The sequence below is a fragment of the Corvus brachyrhynchos genome, unplaced genomic scaffold, assembly GCF_000691975.1.
Source record: "Corvus brachyrhynchos isolate BGI_N302 unplaced genomic scaffold, ASM69197v1 scaffold203, whole genome shotgun sequence".
NCBI lineage: Eukaryota > Metazoa > Chordata > Aves > Passeriformes > Corvidae > Corvus > Corvus brachyrhynchos.
The window spans coordinates 1,305,660-1,323,904 of record NW_008237408.1 but is presented as its reverse complement, the minus strand read 5'-3'; the positions used below and the strand labels follow the sequence as shown (position 1 = coordinate 1,323,904).

Genomic DNA, 18,245 nt, shown 5'->3' with positions numbered 1-18,245 from the left:
TACAGCAGATCCCTGGCAGAGGCATCCCCAGCTGCTCTGCTCCTGATGGGGATTGGGACCCTTTTTATAGGTCAGCACCAGCAGATTTGGTGGGACCAACTTTTGTGGCTCTCAGTGATGAGAAGCTGCTCTGTGGTTGCCATAAAATATTTAGAAACCACTGCCAAGCCCAGAAAATTCCCTGTCAGACAGATATAGGACCGCAATACTGAGGCGGAGCGTGGTGTAGACTCCCAAACTATGTTTTTCTTCTGTGCATTAACCAGCATAGTTTGAAAAGAGAAATAAATTGGTTATTAAAATTTAAAGATCTTTGTTTAGAGGCCTTAGAAATGACATTTCTTAGTAATCTGGCTGGGCTCCTCCACGAGGTATAATTAGTCATTAGCAGCAAAGCAGATTAAATGGCAAGTTCTCCTGATGACCATTTAACATCCCTTAGCTGTTAAACCCAGAAATTCTGTTTTCCACAGCAACACTTAAACTTTAATAAACTTCAAAACACAGAGTTAATGTAAATACTGACAAAGTGCCTAAACCCCCAGATTTTAGGGCTCTGTATTTGCACCATGGTAGAGATTTCTGAGAGGCCCTAGAAGTGTTTTGACATCAAAGTATTTACCAGACCCTTGTTATAAATGAATGAATCCTTTTAAATAAGCTCAGGATTTTACCAAAACCTGGCTTTTTTTTTGTCCTCCTCAACATTTGCCGCCCATCATCTTAATTTTAAAATGCTCTATGCACATTTTAAATTTTAAATTGCACAAGTTCCTCACTTAAAGGCTGTTGGGAGACTGATAAATGTTTATCATTTCCTTTCTGTAAATAAAAATAATTTTAAAATCCTGCAAGATCACAGGGGGATAACTATTAGTGCCCTGTTTTAAAGAGGGGAAAACACCATGATTTTTCCCAAAGTTCCATATTTGGTTTATGGTGGTTCCAGTCCCCTTCAGTCACTGATTTTCTAGCATTCCCAGAGTTTTCCAGCATCTTTTTCCCAATACCTTTGTGAATTCAGGGTCTTCACAGGATACTGGCTTGGACCAAGGGTTAGGCTCAGTTTGTGTCCTGGTTCTGGTCGATAGTAGCAGTTACAGGAAAAGTACTTCTCTAATATACATAGAATTATTTCATTCTAGTAGCTTCCAGCATCTCGAATTCAGTAGTTTTGAGAGGCTTCCTGAGTTTCCGTAATTTCTAGCAGACTGATTTTCCCCGAATTTGTCAAACCCCTGCCTTATAAAGCCATTTTTGCTTTTGTCTGATGTAAAAATCAGTGAATCCTGAATTGAACTGTGCTAAGTGAAGCAGTGCTTCCTGCTGCTGCCATGGAACACGTTATCATTCCAGCGAGTGCCTTTGCTTGTTAGATCATAAAAAACCATGGACAATTGTCCTCTTATTTTGCAATTATTTGTAATAAACATTTATCATATCAACCATCAGCCATTTTTCTTTCCCAAACTGGGGGACCTGACTCTGTTTAGCTTCTCCTTGTGAGGAAACCTCTTCCCTTGGGATGTTGTTTTCTCTGCCTTTTCAACTTCTGTTGCGGCATCAAATAGAATCAGAGAACCACAGAATGCTTTGGGTTGGAAGGGACCTTAAAGTTCATCTCTTTCCACCCCCTGCCCTGGGCAGGGATGCCCATGGGATGACCTAAATAGGGTGACCAGAACTGTATTTTCCAACTATAAGCATGGACCTGGGCCGTGCCCAGTAATTCCTGTCTTAATTTGCTTTCCTGACTTCCCTTGTGTATCACTTCTATCTTTATAATTCAATATTTTCCTAAAGAGCTGAGTCCCCCACTCCCTGCCTTGCTTACCTTTGTCTGCACAGTGAGGGAAGTCATTCCTAAACCCACTTTGTGAGCCCACTCCGACCCCCCACGATCACTTGGCGCATTTGTTTTCTCCGCTGTGGTTTTGGACTTGTGGAATAACCCTGCTTCTCTCTGCTCCTTCCCACATGGTTCCCAGGATGACAGCACTAGCCATAGTGACCACCAAGACCCCATTTCCTTAGCCGTGGAGATGGCAGCAGTCAACCACACCATCCTGGCGCTGGCCCGGCAAGGAGCCAACGAGATCAAGACAGAGGCTCTCGACGACGACTGATGCCAAGAAAGGGGAGGGTCAAAGCAAGAAGTAACTTAGTTTTAGACGTAGCACCTTAGCAGACTTTCCTCAGTCCTTAATATGTGTTCTTACAGTATAACTTTGCAGTTTCTTGTACGTCAGTTAGCTGTTAGGGTCTTGTTCTGTGAAGATGGCATGGTGCCCTCAGCCTTTGCATATACTCTCTCAGTATTAATTCCCAATAAATAATCAATCAACCAACCAACCTCCCTCTCCCGGCCCCCAGTGGCTAGAAAGATAAAAACAAAAACACAAAAAAATCTTGCTGCTCTGTCTTAGCATTCAAAGTGCTTCCAGGTATTTTAGACAGCCCTCAATTACAAGTCTTAGGCTACACTTAAAATCTTGGATAACCTTAGAGATCGTGTTGAAACCGATAGTCCGTACGCTTTCCCTTCCCTGAGACTGAAAGGATGCAAGCTGAGGTAGTGGCACAGGGTCGATGGACACCAGATCGGGAGTATCAACAGAGAGTAAAAAGAACACTTAGAAACCCCACTCCAGCATGGGAATAAATGATTTCCAGCTGCAATAAGCCGTGCCTCACTGGTCATACAGTGACTCCGTTTACTTTCGGGTGCTGTGCTGAGAATGTCCATTGGAAACACATTCCCACATTTCGGTTGATGCTCACATACTCAACACAGACATCCTCTACTCTCACAAGCTGCGTGGCTTAGTGGAGAAGTGCTGCCTTCTGCCTCTGGGACCATGGTTGAAGCCCAGCCTGGGATCAAATGAAAAATGAGCTGAATGTCTAATGGACAACAGTCCACTTCTCAGAACCACTGCTTGTTCTTGGCATGGCTGGCAGTGCCTGCTCAGAAGAGGTCTAGACTCTTACCCATCTGTCATTAACAATTTCACCTTTAATTCCTCCTCTCTCACCTTTTCTGTCCCCACCCTACTCCCCTCTCCACTTTGCCACTTTCGAAAGCAATGTTTCCCAGGAAGGTTCTTAAGGTCCTAAAATGGGTGAGTGGATTTTTACACGTCTGTGTAAGTAATGCCTACGTCCTGACTAGCCTGAAAGGTTACTGGAGAATTCGACATCTGACCTTTGCTAGATAACCATCAGAGCATAAATATTCTCCTAAATATGAACTTTTTTTGTTTGTTTAAAGGCAGGAGGATCTCTTACCTGAGAAATGGGGTGTGAATGTTTTGTGTTCTCTTTACTCTGTCTTTGTTAAGGTGTGAGAAAGCTCTACTGCTACGAGCAATTTAATTAATAATTGGAAGCCATACTGATAATGGATGTGGTAATATTTGTAAAGCAAACCTACTCTAAGTAGCAGGAACTAATGGAATTGTTTTCCTTGATCATATGTAGCACTTTTGTTACTTTTTTCTTAAAGATATTTATATTTGATAAGTCTTTTTTTTATCATTTGAGTATTCCAAATACCAAACAGCAAACTTGCATTACAGAGTCACCCTGCGATCACCTTGTCATCTAGTATCTAAATGATGAACTGTGTGTGCATCTAAGAAAATTACATCTGCTAGCATTGTGTGGAAATGATCTCCTGGCATCCTGATAAAATGATATGTTGCTGCCGGTAAGAGGAAACATTTTGATGGAAACAGCACGGGAAGTGTTAGAGACGGGCAGGGCTGTGTTACGTTAACAGAGAACAAATTAAAAACCTATGGAAATTTTTGTATAGAGGTACATATATAAAAGTTTGCATAGCGATTCCTCCACATCCTGCTTTATCTTCCCAGTTTGTGTGGGAATAGCTTAAAGAGAGGAAAACAGCTCGATCTGAAGGTTTGGTTTCCCTTCGCTCCCCTCCACTTTCGAGGTGGAGTGAAGGGAAGTTGCTGTACCTTGTTCTCATCCCTTCCTCCCTCTGAACTCTCAGAGAGCATCATGACCCCTCCAGTGTGGATCCTCAGCAGGTTTTGAGCCAGGCTGAGCCCTCCAGATCAGCTTCCCTTCTGTCCATCCGGACCACGCTGCTCCCCCAAGTGCCGAGGAGATCCTGTGCTCTCAGAGGGCACCATGGTGCCACCTCTTCGTCCCTTTGAAGATCTATAGGTAGGGCTTGGCCTCAGCTTCCACTTATGGATTTAATTGGAAAATTTATGTGCTTTCCTTAGATATAGATCACTGGAGCAGAATGAAGCTGTCTTTTTTTTTCTGTTTTATTGCATTTCTTGAGTAGGCAAATTCGTGAGTAGAGTCAGGGCAGACTCAGGAAAGGCAGGACTTGGATCAGTGACCATTGCACCACTGCAGTTATTTTCTTACTGCCTGTATGAATGTTTTGGTACTAAGGAGTGAAAGGATGGGGAGAGCTTTTATTTCTATTTTTGCACAGCAGAATGATCAAGCAAACTCGAGCCTTAGTGGAATTTTACCTGCTTATTCATTCCACAGTCATACACTGAGCTGACAAGCAACATCCACGATTTATAGTAAGGAGATTTTAATAATCGATGACCTCTTTACGTTGGGCTTGCCACCACCATTTGTTCTGGCTGTTTCATTTTAAAAAGAACAGACTCAAACTGTTGGACAGCTGCAATTTTAAAAGAAATATTGCTTACTATGGTATCTGTAAAAAAAAAAAAGGCATTGTTTGAGGCTTTGCCTTTTTAAAGCAATAGGGAAGAATAAAAGTAGTACTAGAACATCTGTATCCTGATTATAGGTTCATGTGATGCAGGATCAAAGTAACACCACTGAAATTGTGTGTCTGTACCATCTAATGTAGAATAATCTGGTCTTAATTCTGTTACTCACTGTCAGGAAGCTGCTGACATCCCACACCAGTATCTTCTCTGAAGGTTAAACAGGTAAAAAACCCCTTGTGAGCGACTGGAGATGGGCAGATCCTCCTGGGATGTAGCTTCCTGGTAAATACCAGTTTTCTGCCTTCCCACATCATCATTTTACCAGGGAAAATATCAAATATCTGGGGTATCAACCCCTTGGTTCCGTGGGGTCTGTGTTTGGGGTGTGTCTGTTCTGGCTTCTCTTTGGCCATGCAGAGGCACGAGGAATGAAAGGGACCTCAGAGGAACAAGTGGGACCTCAGCTGTCCCCAGGATGTTCCTGGCAGGCTGTTCCCTTCATCTGGAAGTTCAGAGTGAGCCATTTGAAGTTGGTCAATCCCTTTTTGGTTTGAGGTGAATTATCTGTAATGGGACAGATGCTGGTGTGATGGTACCGAGACAAGCGAGCGTGATCTGGAGTAAGTGAAAGAATTGGTGGAGGCTGTGTTCTGGAATTCAGCCTTTCTTCTGGGGGGTTTTCCACCATGTGGGAGTCATCTTTGTCTTTCTGTCTGTGGGTTTCCTTGGAAATGAAGCCTCATTTTTGTAGCACTGCAATGGAGTGGCAGTTTGTTGTAGGCAGTCTGGAGTCACTGCAGTTTGTTCTCTCTGGGTTCCCTTGAAGTGGCTCTGGTAGCAGATCCGAGCTACCTTTTTGTTCTGTGAACAGAGAAGAAGGTTATTTAAGAAGCTCCTCATCTGTGATGGTCACAGATTGCTTTTACCTTCGTAGAGTGAGTTGTGGCTGATATTTTGTCCCTCATAAAGTCCTTTTACTTGAGTTGTTGTCTCTGACCGTCTTCTTAAAACAACAATTTCTACCTCCACTTCTTTTCTGGATTGTTTTGGTGTTGGGCTTTTTTTAGTTCCCCCACCTTTTTCCTGAAGTACAAGATCCCAAACGTTTGCAAAAGCCTTATGAGTTGGTCAAAATCAGCAAATTTGTTTTCTGTTGATCTTCTAAATAGTCTGCAGACACACATGTGGTCGTAGTGAAATCTGTGCTGGATGTGAGTCTGCAGTGCACCCTTGTAGCAATTAAGGAATCTCATTGAGAGCCTTCAGGAGGTCATGGAAAGGGTTTAGTCCCCTCTGTCCATCATTTGTGGGACCATGGTGTGGGCAGGAGCAGGGAGATGGGAGGGTTGGAGCACATGGTGCGTGGTGGGAGATTGCAGGAGCTGGGTTTGTCCAGGCTGGCTCTGGGGATATCCCAGATTCTGGGGTTTAACTGTCTTAATAAATTAGTTTTAACTTGGGGGTCCAGTGCAGGAGTTGGACTTTGATGATCCTTCTGGGTCTCTTCCAACTCAGGATTTTCTGTGATTCCAGAGAAGATGGAGCCAGGCTCTTCTCAGAGGTGCACGGCAAAAACCTGAGGGGCAGAGGGCTAAAGCTGCATTAAGGAAAATCCCAGATGGGTATAAATAGAATTTTCATGCTCACTGGTAGAACAGTGGCCCAGAAAGGCGGTGAAATTCCCATCCTTGGGTATATTCAAAACTCAACTGGACAGGGTTGGATTAGAGACCTCCAGAGGTCTCTTCTGACCTAAATTATTCTCTGATTCTGTGCACACCTGCTCAGGTTGAGGTGTTCCCTAGTTCTGATTTGTACATGTTGACTTGTTTAAAGAAGTTCTCTTAATTTGTTGAGGGTTTTTTCTGTTTTGCTGTTCATAAAAATTATCTTTTCTAGTTTACTAATAGAGAGGAGCTTTATTTGCAGGGTCTGGCTCCAGACTCCAATCAAGCCATAAGTTAGAGATTTCATTAATTATTTGCTCTGTTTACACAGTTCTTCAGGGATATTTGACTTGCTCTGTTTGTTTCATTGCCTAACATCAGACTGGTAAGTTTTCATGGTTTTGTAACATTTGTGATTGGTAGATCAGTTTTTGCCTTCATTTGTGAAGATTTATCTTTGTCTTGCTGCTGTGAGTGCAAGTGAAAAATTCCACATAGCTGAACCTATGTCAGGAAAAATTGGGGTTAACTCAAGCCCACTGGTGACTACTGTGATAAGCCAGAAATTTTGGGTCAGTAAATCACAAATTGGTGATTATTAGAAGCTGAAAGGGTTTGACTGGGAAAAAGTGTGATTGTGCTACCTTGGATCCTCCTTTCCTTAAGTGTTTGCTGTTGGCCACTTCTAGGAAAAACAGCGTGGTAGTTGAAATAAGTTTTATTTTTCGTATCGATAAACACACTAAGATTGGTCTAAGTATTTTCCAAACTCAAAATTGCTGCCTTGATGCAGGATGTTGGTTCCCTGTGTGTGATCCTAACTGGAATCCAAAGCTGGAGTCACACTTTCCTTTGGAAATTACTAAATTCAGTGTGAGACTCTGCTCATAGTCCTGAGCTGTGGGTGTTCAGTTGGAGATGATTTCCAACCCGTCCCCTGCTTTATCTCTACTCATTTTAATTATAATTTTTAATAATGTCCCTCCTCCCACTCCAGCTCTGTCATGGTGCAGCCACCACTTCCCAGTGCTCATCAGCTTCTTTCAAATTCATTGTGTAGTTACCAGCAAACTTTAGGGGGTTGTGTCAAAACTTTGCTCTTACTTTATCTGAGTTTTCCCACTCAAGTAGCTCTTGCACTCTTTGAAGTTCTTTAACTGGGTGATATTCTTTTGATCAAAGTCTTAAGCTTGTAGGCAATAATCTTAGGTTTGGTGCAGCTTTTGGCATTTGGCAGGAATCTTTGTTGGCAGGATTGGTCTTAAAGTTGCGTTACATGTCAGTGACCTTAATATGTGTTCATTACCCAGATTTTGTGTGTTTGTAGCATCAGTCAGGGGTTGGATCCTGATCCCAGCTAATTTAGTGGAGTTTTGTGGAGATTTCACTGTGATTCCTTGGAAGGGAAGGTTGATGGTATGACCAAAAAAATACCTTGCAGTTCACAAGAAGAGTTACAGGGAGATTTCAACCTAAAACATTCCCCCTTGGGCATTTGAACAGCTGAGATAATTACTCAGGACATTGGATCAGTTTTTGGCCAAAAGGGGTTTGGTACAGCCCTAAAACCTTCATTTCACCACCCTCTCTTTCTGCTGTCACATTTATGGGGTTTAAACTGTCTGACTAAAGATGTTGCACATTCATGAAAACCAGAGGCATTCTAGAGATGGCAGCTAAAATCCAAATTTAAAATACACTGAAATTATCTTTTTTCCTTTGTGAGAAATGTGTTACAACTAGAGGAGTGTGGTTGGGTGTTTTGAGGGCTGTCAGTAAGGTGACAGCGATTTGATGTTGGTTTTTGTCCAACAAATGTAAAGCAAATCAAACCAATGGAAGTTTATCTCAGTGGCAGCAGCGAGGCAGAGGGAGAAAAATTCAAACCCTTTACTAAAGGATTTGTCACTATCCTTGGCCTTAGGTTTTGTCACTTAAAAATAGCCTGGAATTGTTTTGTAGTTTATATCAAAGAATCGTGGAATGGGTTGAGTGGGAAGGGATTTTAAAGAGCCTCTAGTTCCAACCCCCTGCCTTGGGCAGGGACACCTTCCACTAGCCCAGGTTGCTCCAAGCCCCGTCCAAGCCGGCCTTGGACACTTCCAGGGATGGTGCAGCCCCACTGCCATGGAGCTAGAATAGGATTTGCCATTTGAAACACAGGGGAAAATTCACAAAAACCTTTTAAATGCCCCTTTTAATCAGGCTGATGCAGAAAAAGAACCAATGGGTTTGATGGCTGCAGCATAGAGCTCTTTCCCATTCTTTCAGGAAGGTCTGGAGTGCTCCAGCCGACAGCTCAAGCAGGAGTGAACTGAAGCCATTGAGCTGGAGCAGGCTGGTGATGGGCCTTTGATGTTTCTGTATGTGCAGAGCATCTCTCCCTCAGCTGCCTTGGCAGAAGCCTCCCTCTGCCATTTATTCCCTCTCTGCTCAATGGCAGCGGGTGTGTTCTGCTGATCAAAACATCCAGCACACTTGTGCTCAATCCTTTCAGGCTGCAGCCAGGGTAATTGGGATGGGCAGGATAAGTGCATGGGAGTATGGCAGTCACAGTGATGGCAGCTCTTTTGAATGGCTGGGTGTCCCTGACGGGTAATTAGCGGCTTTAGAATGACAGGGATTGGCATGGCCGTGATTAAAAGGATTTCTGTCTTTTCTGTGATTGAAAACAGGAGATCTCCCACCCCCTAATTCTCTTTAATACCAGTGTTATTAGTGACACTTGGAACACAGCTCCTCTGTAAACTTAAATAATGACCTCAATGAATGGTTACTTACAACAGCAGGGACTGAACCGAGTTCAGTTTTCTATGCAAAGCTGCTCCTCCTGATTTTCTGTTCCCAGCTCCACGTGCGTGTCACTCCCAGTGAGTTTGGGAGACAAAGAGGACATTTGGTTGTGTGACAGCCTGGGGACAGATTGCCCAGGGCCTGGTTTAGCTCTTCTGGCTCATTTTGGAGTTGGAGAGGGTGAGCCATGAACTCCACTGGACTCATCCTGAGTTTTCACCTGTCTGCAGGTGGAGGGTTCCTTGGAGCAGGGAATGTCCCTGGCTCTTGGTTGCCACTCCAAATTCCAGTTCCTTGGAGCAGGGAATGTCCCTGGCTCTTGGGTGCCACTCCAAATTCCCATTCCCAGTGTCTCTTTGGAAGCCTTACCAGCACTTGTTGCCATGTTCTCCTCCAGCTCTCCGCTCGGTCAGTTAACACCGTGTAGTGATAGGAGCTAACTCCCCTTTTTCCTTAAAAAAATCTCAAAATATCCCCTCACAAGAGGTTTGGCTGAACACTGTCCTTGCCATTCACCCAGGATATCTGGTGGTGACCCAAAATACCATCATTTTCCCCTGATCTGTTGCTAGATTCTCCAAAAGCTTCTGCCCTAGGGAGTTCTGTGCCTTCTAAATCTGTTTTTGTGAGTATCCGTTGCCCACTGAGCACTGCAGAGCCTGTGCTCTGTTTTTGCCCTTAAGTTTCTTGACCAGATTTTTTTCCACAGTGCTGTTCTCCACTTACCACGCAGGTTTCCACATTTTTTTGGTATGTAAGGATGCTTAGAGGGACTCTGAGTCAAATTTAGTAAAACTTACCAGGTTCCTAACTCGCTAAAGAATTTAGGGACTTCCTTAGGCTCTTATTCAAATCTTCCAGTTACTTCTCAGCTTCTTTGTACTGAAATCTTTGTGAATCCCAGTTCAGAGCAGACCTGTGGCTGTGGGGTACTTCAGTTCTTCCAGCACAGTTCCCACCACTACACTCACAGTAGCAATGGGAACAACTTCTTTTTTAGAAAATACATTTTTAGATACTCAACTTGCTGCTGTCACTGGCCTCAATTCAGCTTCCCATCCTCCTCTCCCTTCTCCTTAACTAATTAAAGTCTTCCATGTTATGGCAAGATGGCATATGTAGCTTAAATAACCCACCTCTTTAATTAAGAGGTTGGATTCAGCCTTCTGAGATATATTTGACATCATTTGAGATTTAAAAATACATTTTACTTACACAGTTTATCCATCAGATCGCTCAAGGAGGGCAAAGAGATAATGAAAGTAAATTATTAATTAATATTTCTCACCCAGTATATTCCATTAAGAATATTAAGCATTTATTCCATTCCTCAAAACACATTTGACTTTGGATATAATTTTTTTTTGAAGTCTGCCTGCTGATGAAGTTGCTGCTCTCTGTCTTTGACAGGGCTGTAGGGACAGGATGGAAAATATCCTTCAGGAGCTAACCAGAGCCAGGAATTCCAAATATCAGCTCACTGGCCAGGTTTTCCAATGCATTTATGCATTATGAGCAGATCTTTTCAAGCCCCAAATGCCACAGACTATCCCTGACACATCCAAGCTGTTCTTACCTTGAAAAAATTGATAAAATTATGGAATGAAAACAGCAGCAGGAGCATCTCTGTTCCCAGTGGGATGGAATGGGATGAGTTTGGGTTTGGAATGGTGAAGGAATTCAAGATGTTGGTGGGAAAGACCCAGGGGTATTGCACAAAATCTGGAACTGCTCCCTGAAAAGGAGAAACACCTTGGGATGTTTGTTGATGAGAGAACTGAAGTGGTTTAGGAGCTGTTACTGGAACCTGAGCCCTGCTTTTGTTCAGTTTCTCACCGAGGTGGTTCAGAGAATCCCAGAATGGTTTGGGTGGGAAGGGACATTAAATCCTATCTCATTCCACCCCCTGCCATGGGCAGGGACACCTTCACTATCCCAGGTCTCTCCAAGCCCTGTCCAACCTGGCCTTGGACTCTTCCAGGGATCCAGGGGCCACCACAGCTTCTCTGGGAATTCTGTCCCAGCCACGCCCTCACAGCCAGGAATTCCTTCCCAATCTCCCATCCATCCCTGTCCTCTGGCACTGGGAAGCCATTCCCTGTGTCCTGTCCCTCTGTCCCTTACCCAGAGTCCCTCTCCAGCTCTGTTGGAGCCCCTTTAGGCCCTGGAATGTGCTGGAAGCTCTCCCTGCAGTTGCCTTTCAGTTTAACCAAACATTCCCACCTTGGCACACGGCTGCTCATGGGCAGGAACAGTTCCATTCTAACACTTTAGTTCCCCACTCCCTTCCTTCAGAGCTCTTCATTTGCCCAACTCTTTCTTCCTTTAGAGCTTTTTAAGTCTCTGTCCTTTTTCTCCAGGTCCTTGGAGAAAATAAACGCTGTGGAGATGAGGGAATGTTTATAAATCCATTGGATATACGTGATAAAATTTGTAAAGAGTGATGCAGAATAAAGGGACACTTTCAGTTAGGGTTTGGTTTGGGGTTTTCATTTAATTTTTTAATTTCTTTTTTTAATGAAGTGGATGGAATGGGGAGTTTGCATCAGGATTGTGGGAGGCCACCCGACATTCAGGGTCCCCTTGTAGGTGACAGACTGGTCCCTTCTGGCCTTAATTGTAAATCTGTGACTCCAAAGAGATAAAATGTGTCTTTTACCTTTAGAACTTGTTCAGAATATTGAACAATTTATAGAGATTTGAGTTCTGGAGGGGTTCTCTGCAGCAAGAACTGTCCATCAGAGAACATGTCGTGCCTTATGTCTCTAACCCCAGTTCCTGTTCCATAAAGATAAAAATCTTTCACAATTACCCCAAAAATTCAGCATAAACAGAATTTGATCAGTCACAACCATTTCTTTGGGCTGCAGCGCCTCAGCAGCTGATTTTCACAATACCATTGTCAGATGGCTTCAAAAAATCCCACAGCCAGGACAAGCCCTCTGGCTAAACTGATGTCTCCTTATTTTTTCCATGGAGCCTGTATTCCTTGAAGGAATTCCTGTGGAGAGTCTGAGCTGTCCCTCCTCAACTGCTCTGAGCCATTTGCTTCCCTCTGAAGTTGATTCTTGGTACTGAATTTGTCACATTATTTTTCCAAATTTCAGTGCTTCTCACAGAAATTATCTTTCATCCAAGCTCCTTGACACCCTGATAATCCTTTTTTTATCTGGTTTGCCTATCCTGAAGTGCTCTGACCTGAACCTGTTGTCCTTGCAGCCTCCAAGTAAGGGATTTATATTGTTTCCACCCTATAAAAAGCAATCCAGTGTAGGGCAGAAGCTTCCAGACTCTCTGCTCTGGGTTTTCCCAGCCCTCAGACCCTTCTCCCTTCCCTCCTTGCAGTTCGGATTATTAGAAAATCATAGAAATGGTAGTTTTTAAGTGTAATTTTTTTATCATTACTTGGATTGTCTTTTTTTTACTGGGAAGGTTTGTTTACTGGGAGACATTCCCCTTTCCTTTGGCCTTTTAGATGGTGCTGTATCCGTTACTTACTTGAAATCTATGAATATATGGAATAAATAAGAACAATTTTATCCACTTTGGCCACTTAAAAGAAGAACCATCTCATAAATTCAGCCAGTTTACAGCAGGTTCTTCACTTGCCCCACCCTGTGTGAAATGAGGTGTTTGGACCATGGGAGAGGGACCAGGTGGAAGCGTTTTTTTCATGGAATCATGGAATGGTTTGGGTTGGAAGGGACCTCAAAGCTCATCCAGTGCCACCCCCTGCCATGGGCAGGGACACCTTCCCCTATCCCAAGTTGCTCCAAGCCCTGTCCAGCCTGGCCTTTTTTGCTCCAGTTTATTTTGCCTTTGTGTTGGAACTTTAATTGGAGCCGTGGATATTCCTGGTTTGGATGCCCACTTTTCCTGTGGGTGTTTGGGACTGGATCCCTGGATTTGCACAGCTTTCCCAGGAGTCTGCTGCTTCCCTGGGACACTTTGTTTATCCAGGGCTGGGGATCACTCATTGCAGCCAGAGTAGCTTTTTGGTTTCATTCATACATTGGTTTAGGTTTGAAAATCATTGGAAAATCTTGAAGTCACTTTTCCAAATGAAAAATTACAGTGAAAGCAGAGTTTGGAATTTGAGCTTCCCATCTTTCAGTGTTATCCAGTGCTTTTTTTTTTTTTTTTTTGGCTTCTGTGTGAATTTGGGTGTCATCCTGAGCCTTGTGCTGACCTGAAGCTGGTTACTGGGTTTTGGTTGCTGTGGGGCCAGAGCCGTGTTTGGTCTTTCGGGAGGGACAGATTTCCCATTCCACCACCCAATACAAACCCAAAAGCACCCCCTTTCTTCCTTGCTTTTGGCCCCAGGAATGTCTTTCTGAATCTTATCAAAGCCTCCCTGATCTTGCTGCGAGAGTTCTGGATGGTTCTGGGCTGCACTTCTCCCACCAGTGCTGCTGGTTTAGGCTGGGAGAGCCCCGTGTCCCTTTGGAAGTCAGGTCCTGTGGGATGACGGGATGTCATTGTGGCACCGAGGGACAGGCTGTGCCCTTAAAGATAACCCAGGAATAGCAGGTTTAAACTCGGTTTGGTTCCACAGCAGTTCTGTCAAAGGGTGATGAGTCAAAGTCAGCTGTGGCCGTGGGGAGCACTGTTTTCCTGACAAATTGCCTTGGCTGTCTTCCTCTTGGTCTTTATGATCTTCCCAAGGCTGCCGAGAGCCGGGGAAGTGTGAGATATGTGCAGTACTTCTTTCATTTTGGGTTTTTTTTTCTTAGTGTCAATTTAAAAAGTGCCTAAGTGAGGAATAGGACTCCAGAGTGAGCTGGAGGAATAGGATTAGACCTCATTTCCCTCTTAAGAAAAGAGCCCTCCCTGCATCCCTCCGCACATCCCTCCAACGAGTCCAGAGCCCGGCAGAATCCGGCTGGAAAAAATTCCCCGTTCTTTCCTCGTGCTGCCGCCCTTGGTTCCCAGTCTTTTGGGGGGAATCTCATTTCTCAGCCAAATGTTTGCAATCTCTGATTTGGGGTGGATGGCAAAGAGGGGGGAAGCTTGGATAGACTTCAGTACAAAACTGCCTCTTGGATTGCAGATACAAAGAGCTCTGTGTGATAAACATCCACCTCTGGAAAACCAGGTCTGGGTGGAAAAAGCTGATGTGCTTCTTTAATCACCTCCTTAGGAATCACAGAATGGTTTGGGTTGGAAAAAACCTTAAAAATCATCCAGTTCCACGCCCTGCCGTGGGCAGGGGCACCTCCCACTATTCCAGGTTGCTCCAAGCCCTGTCCAACCCAACCTGGAACATTTCCAGGGATGGGGCAGCCAAAACCTCTCTGGAATCCCAAAGGCAGTTTCTTCCTATATTCTTATTTATTTCTAGGTTTATCATAGTGGCACCTGCTCAACATTTTGTCAAAATAATCCTAACTATTGGCAGGTGGTTATAATTTCGTAAAGGTGAGAATTTTATGTGGGTTTGAAGAAAAAAGGTATCAGTGATAGTTCAAAAAATCACATTAAAGTAGGATTTCTTCTGACCAGAGTGAAAGGAGGTAACAGAACACTATGGAGGTGTTTTAGTACTTAAGGTTTCAGCAAATTAAAGCAATCTGTGTGTAGATGTTTTAGTTTTCATTAGCAACAAAATGTTTTGACATCCGAGGTGGGAAAGCCTGGGAAGGGACTGTTGGCAAGCAAAGCTTGAGGACATCTCTGCAGAGAGCAGAAGCTCAGCCTCTGGGGAGTGGATGGGTGTTGATAGAAGCAGTGATCCTGTGGGAATCCATTGCTGGGGTCCTGATGGAAATCAGGACATTTCTGATGGAAATCCACTGTTGGTGGAGCCCGTGGCACACACAGACCCTTGGCCCTGCTCCGAGATGCCTTTTGGAAGTGGTATTTTCCCTGAAAAGCGACTGTCACTGGCAGGGGATGTTGGTGGCAGCAGGTGGATGCTGTAGTTGAGTGTTGCAAACCCACAGGTGAGGGGACGGTGGAACAGCCTCGGAGCCACACAAAAGCGGAGCAAAACCCCAGCGAAGGCTGGGGAGGTTCCTCACATCCAAATTTTGTGTGTGTTGACTTTGTCCCACCGTGACCTCAGCTTGGGGGTGGGTGCCAGCCGTGCCTCTCCTCTTTGGGCTGTGCTGGGATGGCTCCAGCTGCCTCCTGTCACTTCAGTGTCCCCAGATGTATCAGTGACACCCAAGACGAGCCGTGTCCCATCCCTGCCCTGTCCGTTCCTCCGTCGGCATCTCCCACCCAGCTGCTGGTTTGCCCCAGCTGGGCCCTGTGTCTCATCTGCTGTAGGTGTCCTGCCTACCTCAACAGGTAACCATGGGATCCTGGAGTGGTGTGGTCACCCTCTGGTCTGTTTTCCATGAGCACTAGCGCACACACATACACACACACACACTGGAATGTATATTCTCCTCCCCCCCAGCCCCCAAATAACCTCTTGACCTGATCCTTGCTGTAGCCACCACCAACTCCTCTTGCAAATTGGATGCTGCTTTAAATGTGAAAACAAATGTTCAAGAAGCTATAAAACCTGAATGAAAGCTAAAGCTGAATTTATAAAGCCTTGTTGCATATGAGCCAAAAGTGCAAAAAGCTCTATATAATGAACTAACCTGCCACTGAAATAAATATAAATATATATAAATATATTAAAATCAGACTGTTCTACAAAATTGTGTATTTGTATTTTTGTGTACGTACAATTTTCTGCTAAGCAGAAGGAGGATGTAGTATAGGATGATGTGAGAAGAGATTTTGTTTAATCATATTTCTTTGTTACTTATTTTTGTTAACATCCAGATGCCTGTCTTTGTCTTATGTGTATGACACTGTTCCAAAGGTGCAGTATCCCTCTCCTGCCCGCGTCTGACCGACCTCCTTCCTCCACGGGGAACGGGTCAGGTGATGCCCATCATCATCATCATCATCATACCCTTCAGATCCACCCTGGTCTTGATCTTAAGGGCTGCTCGTTCAGCTGAAAGACGAGATGTGTCATTTCCTGGGCGCCTTGTGCCGCTGCTCCTCCTCATGAAGTTGAATATTCATGTACTGGTTGACTCCTGTGTGGTAGTTGTTCCCTAAACACATGTCCATGGTCTGCTGCTGCTCCTCAGCCTGACATTTTGGGGGAAAAAAATGGATTGGATAGGTTGGGAGGGAGGATGAGCAGATCCTCGTGGTGGGAAGTTGCTTGTGGAGAAGAAAGTGCTGGGGAAGTCTCAGGGGGTGAAGCTCAGTCCCACCCCCACGGGGGATGGAGGAAGCACCTCGTGTTCCCCACGCTGGTGCACTTGGGGAGCTTGGCTGTCAGGAAGGAGGGTTGGGAGGTGATGGGTTGTAACTCCCTCTCAGGAGCATCCACCCCAGCACCCCTGGTGGCTTTGGGGCACTTTGCTTTGAGAAAGTTGGAGCAGCCTTGAGAGGGCTCCATCTTACACCAGATGCCCTTGCAGTGAAGGCACTGAGTGTTGAGAACATCATTCCAAACTCTTCTCCCAGTCACTGCCTTTATCTGCAAGATGCTGATGGCTCCCTGCAAGGAGAAAAGGAAAAGTGTAGGAAACCTGAGAACCCTTGGTGTGCTTGGGAATTGTTATTTATCCATCACAGAGAACTCTCCAGGGAAAGAAAGGGCCAAAGGAACCTGGATAGAACAGGATGTAGTGGAGTAACTGATGCAAAGCTTTGGGCAGGAAGTGATGGAAGTTCACCTTCAGTCCCACCACAGACCCTTGAGGAAACTGGTCCAGCCTCCATCCGAAATTCAGGGGAGGGTGAATGTCCATCACACCCTCCCCTGGTGGCAGCTGCTGCGAAAACGAACCATCAGCCTCTCCCCCTGTGCCCCTTTTTTGTTCCCTTTTTTTAAAATTTAATCCCTGTCTTTGTTAGAGCCAACCCACGGCCCAGGGAGAGCGATACTGCACCTTTCCACGTAGGGCTCATATTTATAACAATGTGTAATGACTGTAGCAAAAGTCCTTGTTTCTGTATGTGAATGGACAGAGAAACAAGTGCTCTATTGTATTGATTAAAATAGTTCAAATGAGTCCTGTATCATTGTATCTCCTATTCTGGATTAGTGCCTTTTGGACAGTAGACTGTTCTGTAATTAAAATGTAGTATAACTGCTTTTTTGTACAGTTTTGTTTTAATAAAACTTTTTTTTAATTTGTGTTTATTTTAGTATTGTACCTATTAGAAAATAAAAATGTATAACTCAACACCGACCCTTTTCTTCCATCGTCCTTTTTGTGCAGGGCTTGGGTGTGACCTGAAGTGTGTCCTGAGAACAAAGTGAATGCAGAAAATGTTGATTCGTTTGGGGAAAATGTAATTCTTTGTGCACTCCCTTTTTGTAAGGATGGTCTCTGGAAGGGATGAAGGTGATGGACACGATGGTGGATTTGGAGCAGTGCAGTCACTTGGAATTTGAGCCATGGGCTGATTCCAGAGACCTTTTGGGGCTCTTTCCACTAGAAGGAGATGTTGAGAGTAGAGTTCTCCGTCAACTGGGGTTGTGTTTGTCACAGGTGAAGGTCATACAGAGATGATGTGCCCTTGGAGATGGTGCCCTTCCCTCTGGAAACCCCAGAAGCTCCTGGAGCCCCAGGAAGGGCCCTGTGCGTGCCCTCCCAACAATAGAAGTCTCTTGCTCGAGTTGAAGGTCTGGGGGGAGCAGACTTTGGGATCACCTGGTGATAAAAGCAAAAGATGTTGAATTATTGAGTACAGGGGTAATTTTGAGGAGCCAAGGCAGGAGAGGGCTGGGGCTGCCCTTTGGTCCTGGCCTGGTGGGGCTGAGCAGCTTGGGGTCTCAAGGAGGATTTATGGGGTGGGTGGGGAAAAGCTTCCTCAGAATGGGAAGCAATTCCTGCAGGTGGTGTGGAAGGATGAGCCAGGTGGCAGAGAAGACACAAAGTCACAGGACCTGATTTATTCAGTGAAATGGTGTCCAGGTCCTGCCATCCTGGTTAAAACCAAGATTCGCAGCTGTGGGTGGGGGGTCTGCTCAGGATGGACACCCCAAAACAAGGGGGAAGGCAACTCAGGAGGGCTGCAGGTAATGAAT

General features: G+C 44.8%; 1 protein-coding gene across 12 annotated transcripts in view; it reads left to right on the top strand.

Annotated features, from left to right (window-relative positions):
- Positions 1–10,703, top strand: part of HMBOX1 (homeobox containing 1) — a 110,925-nt gene extending 100,222 nt beyond the window's left edge. For 11 of the 12 annotated variants that reach the window (XM_017730851.1, XM_017730855.1, XM_017730850.1 and 8 more), the window contains one exon: positions 1,989–10,703. In XM_017730851.1, the coding sequence (XP_017586340.1) occupies positions 1,989–2,126 (138 nt within the window). In that variant the 3' untranslated portion in view covers positions 2,127–10,703. The remainder of the gene's footprint in view (positions 1–1,988) is intronic. The other variant, XM_017730858.1, reaches the window with a different exon arrangement.
- The last annotated feature ends 7,542 nt before the right edge of the window (positions 10,704–18,245 follow it).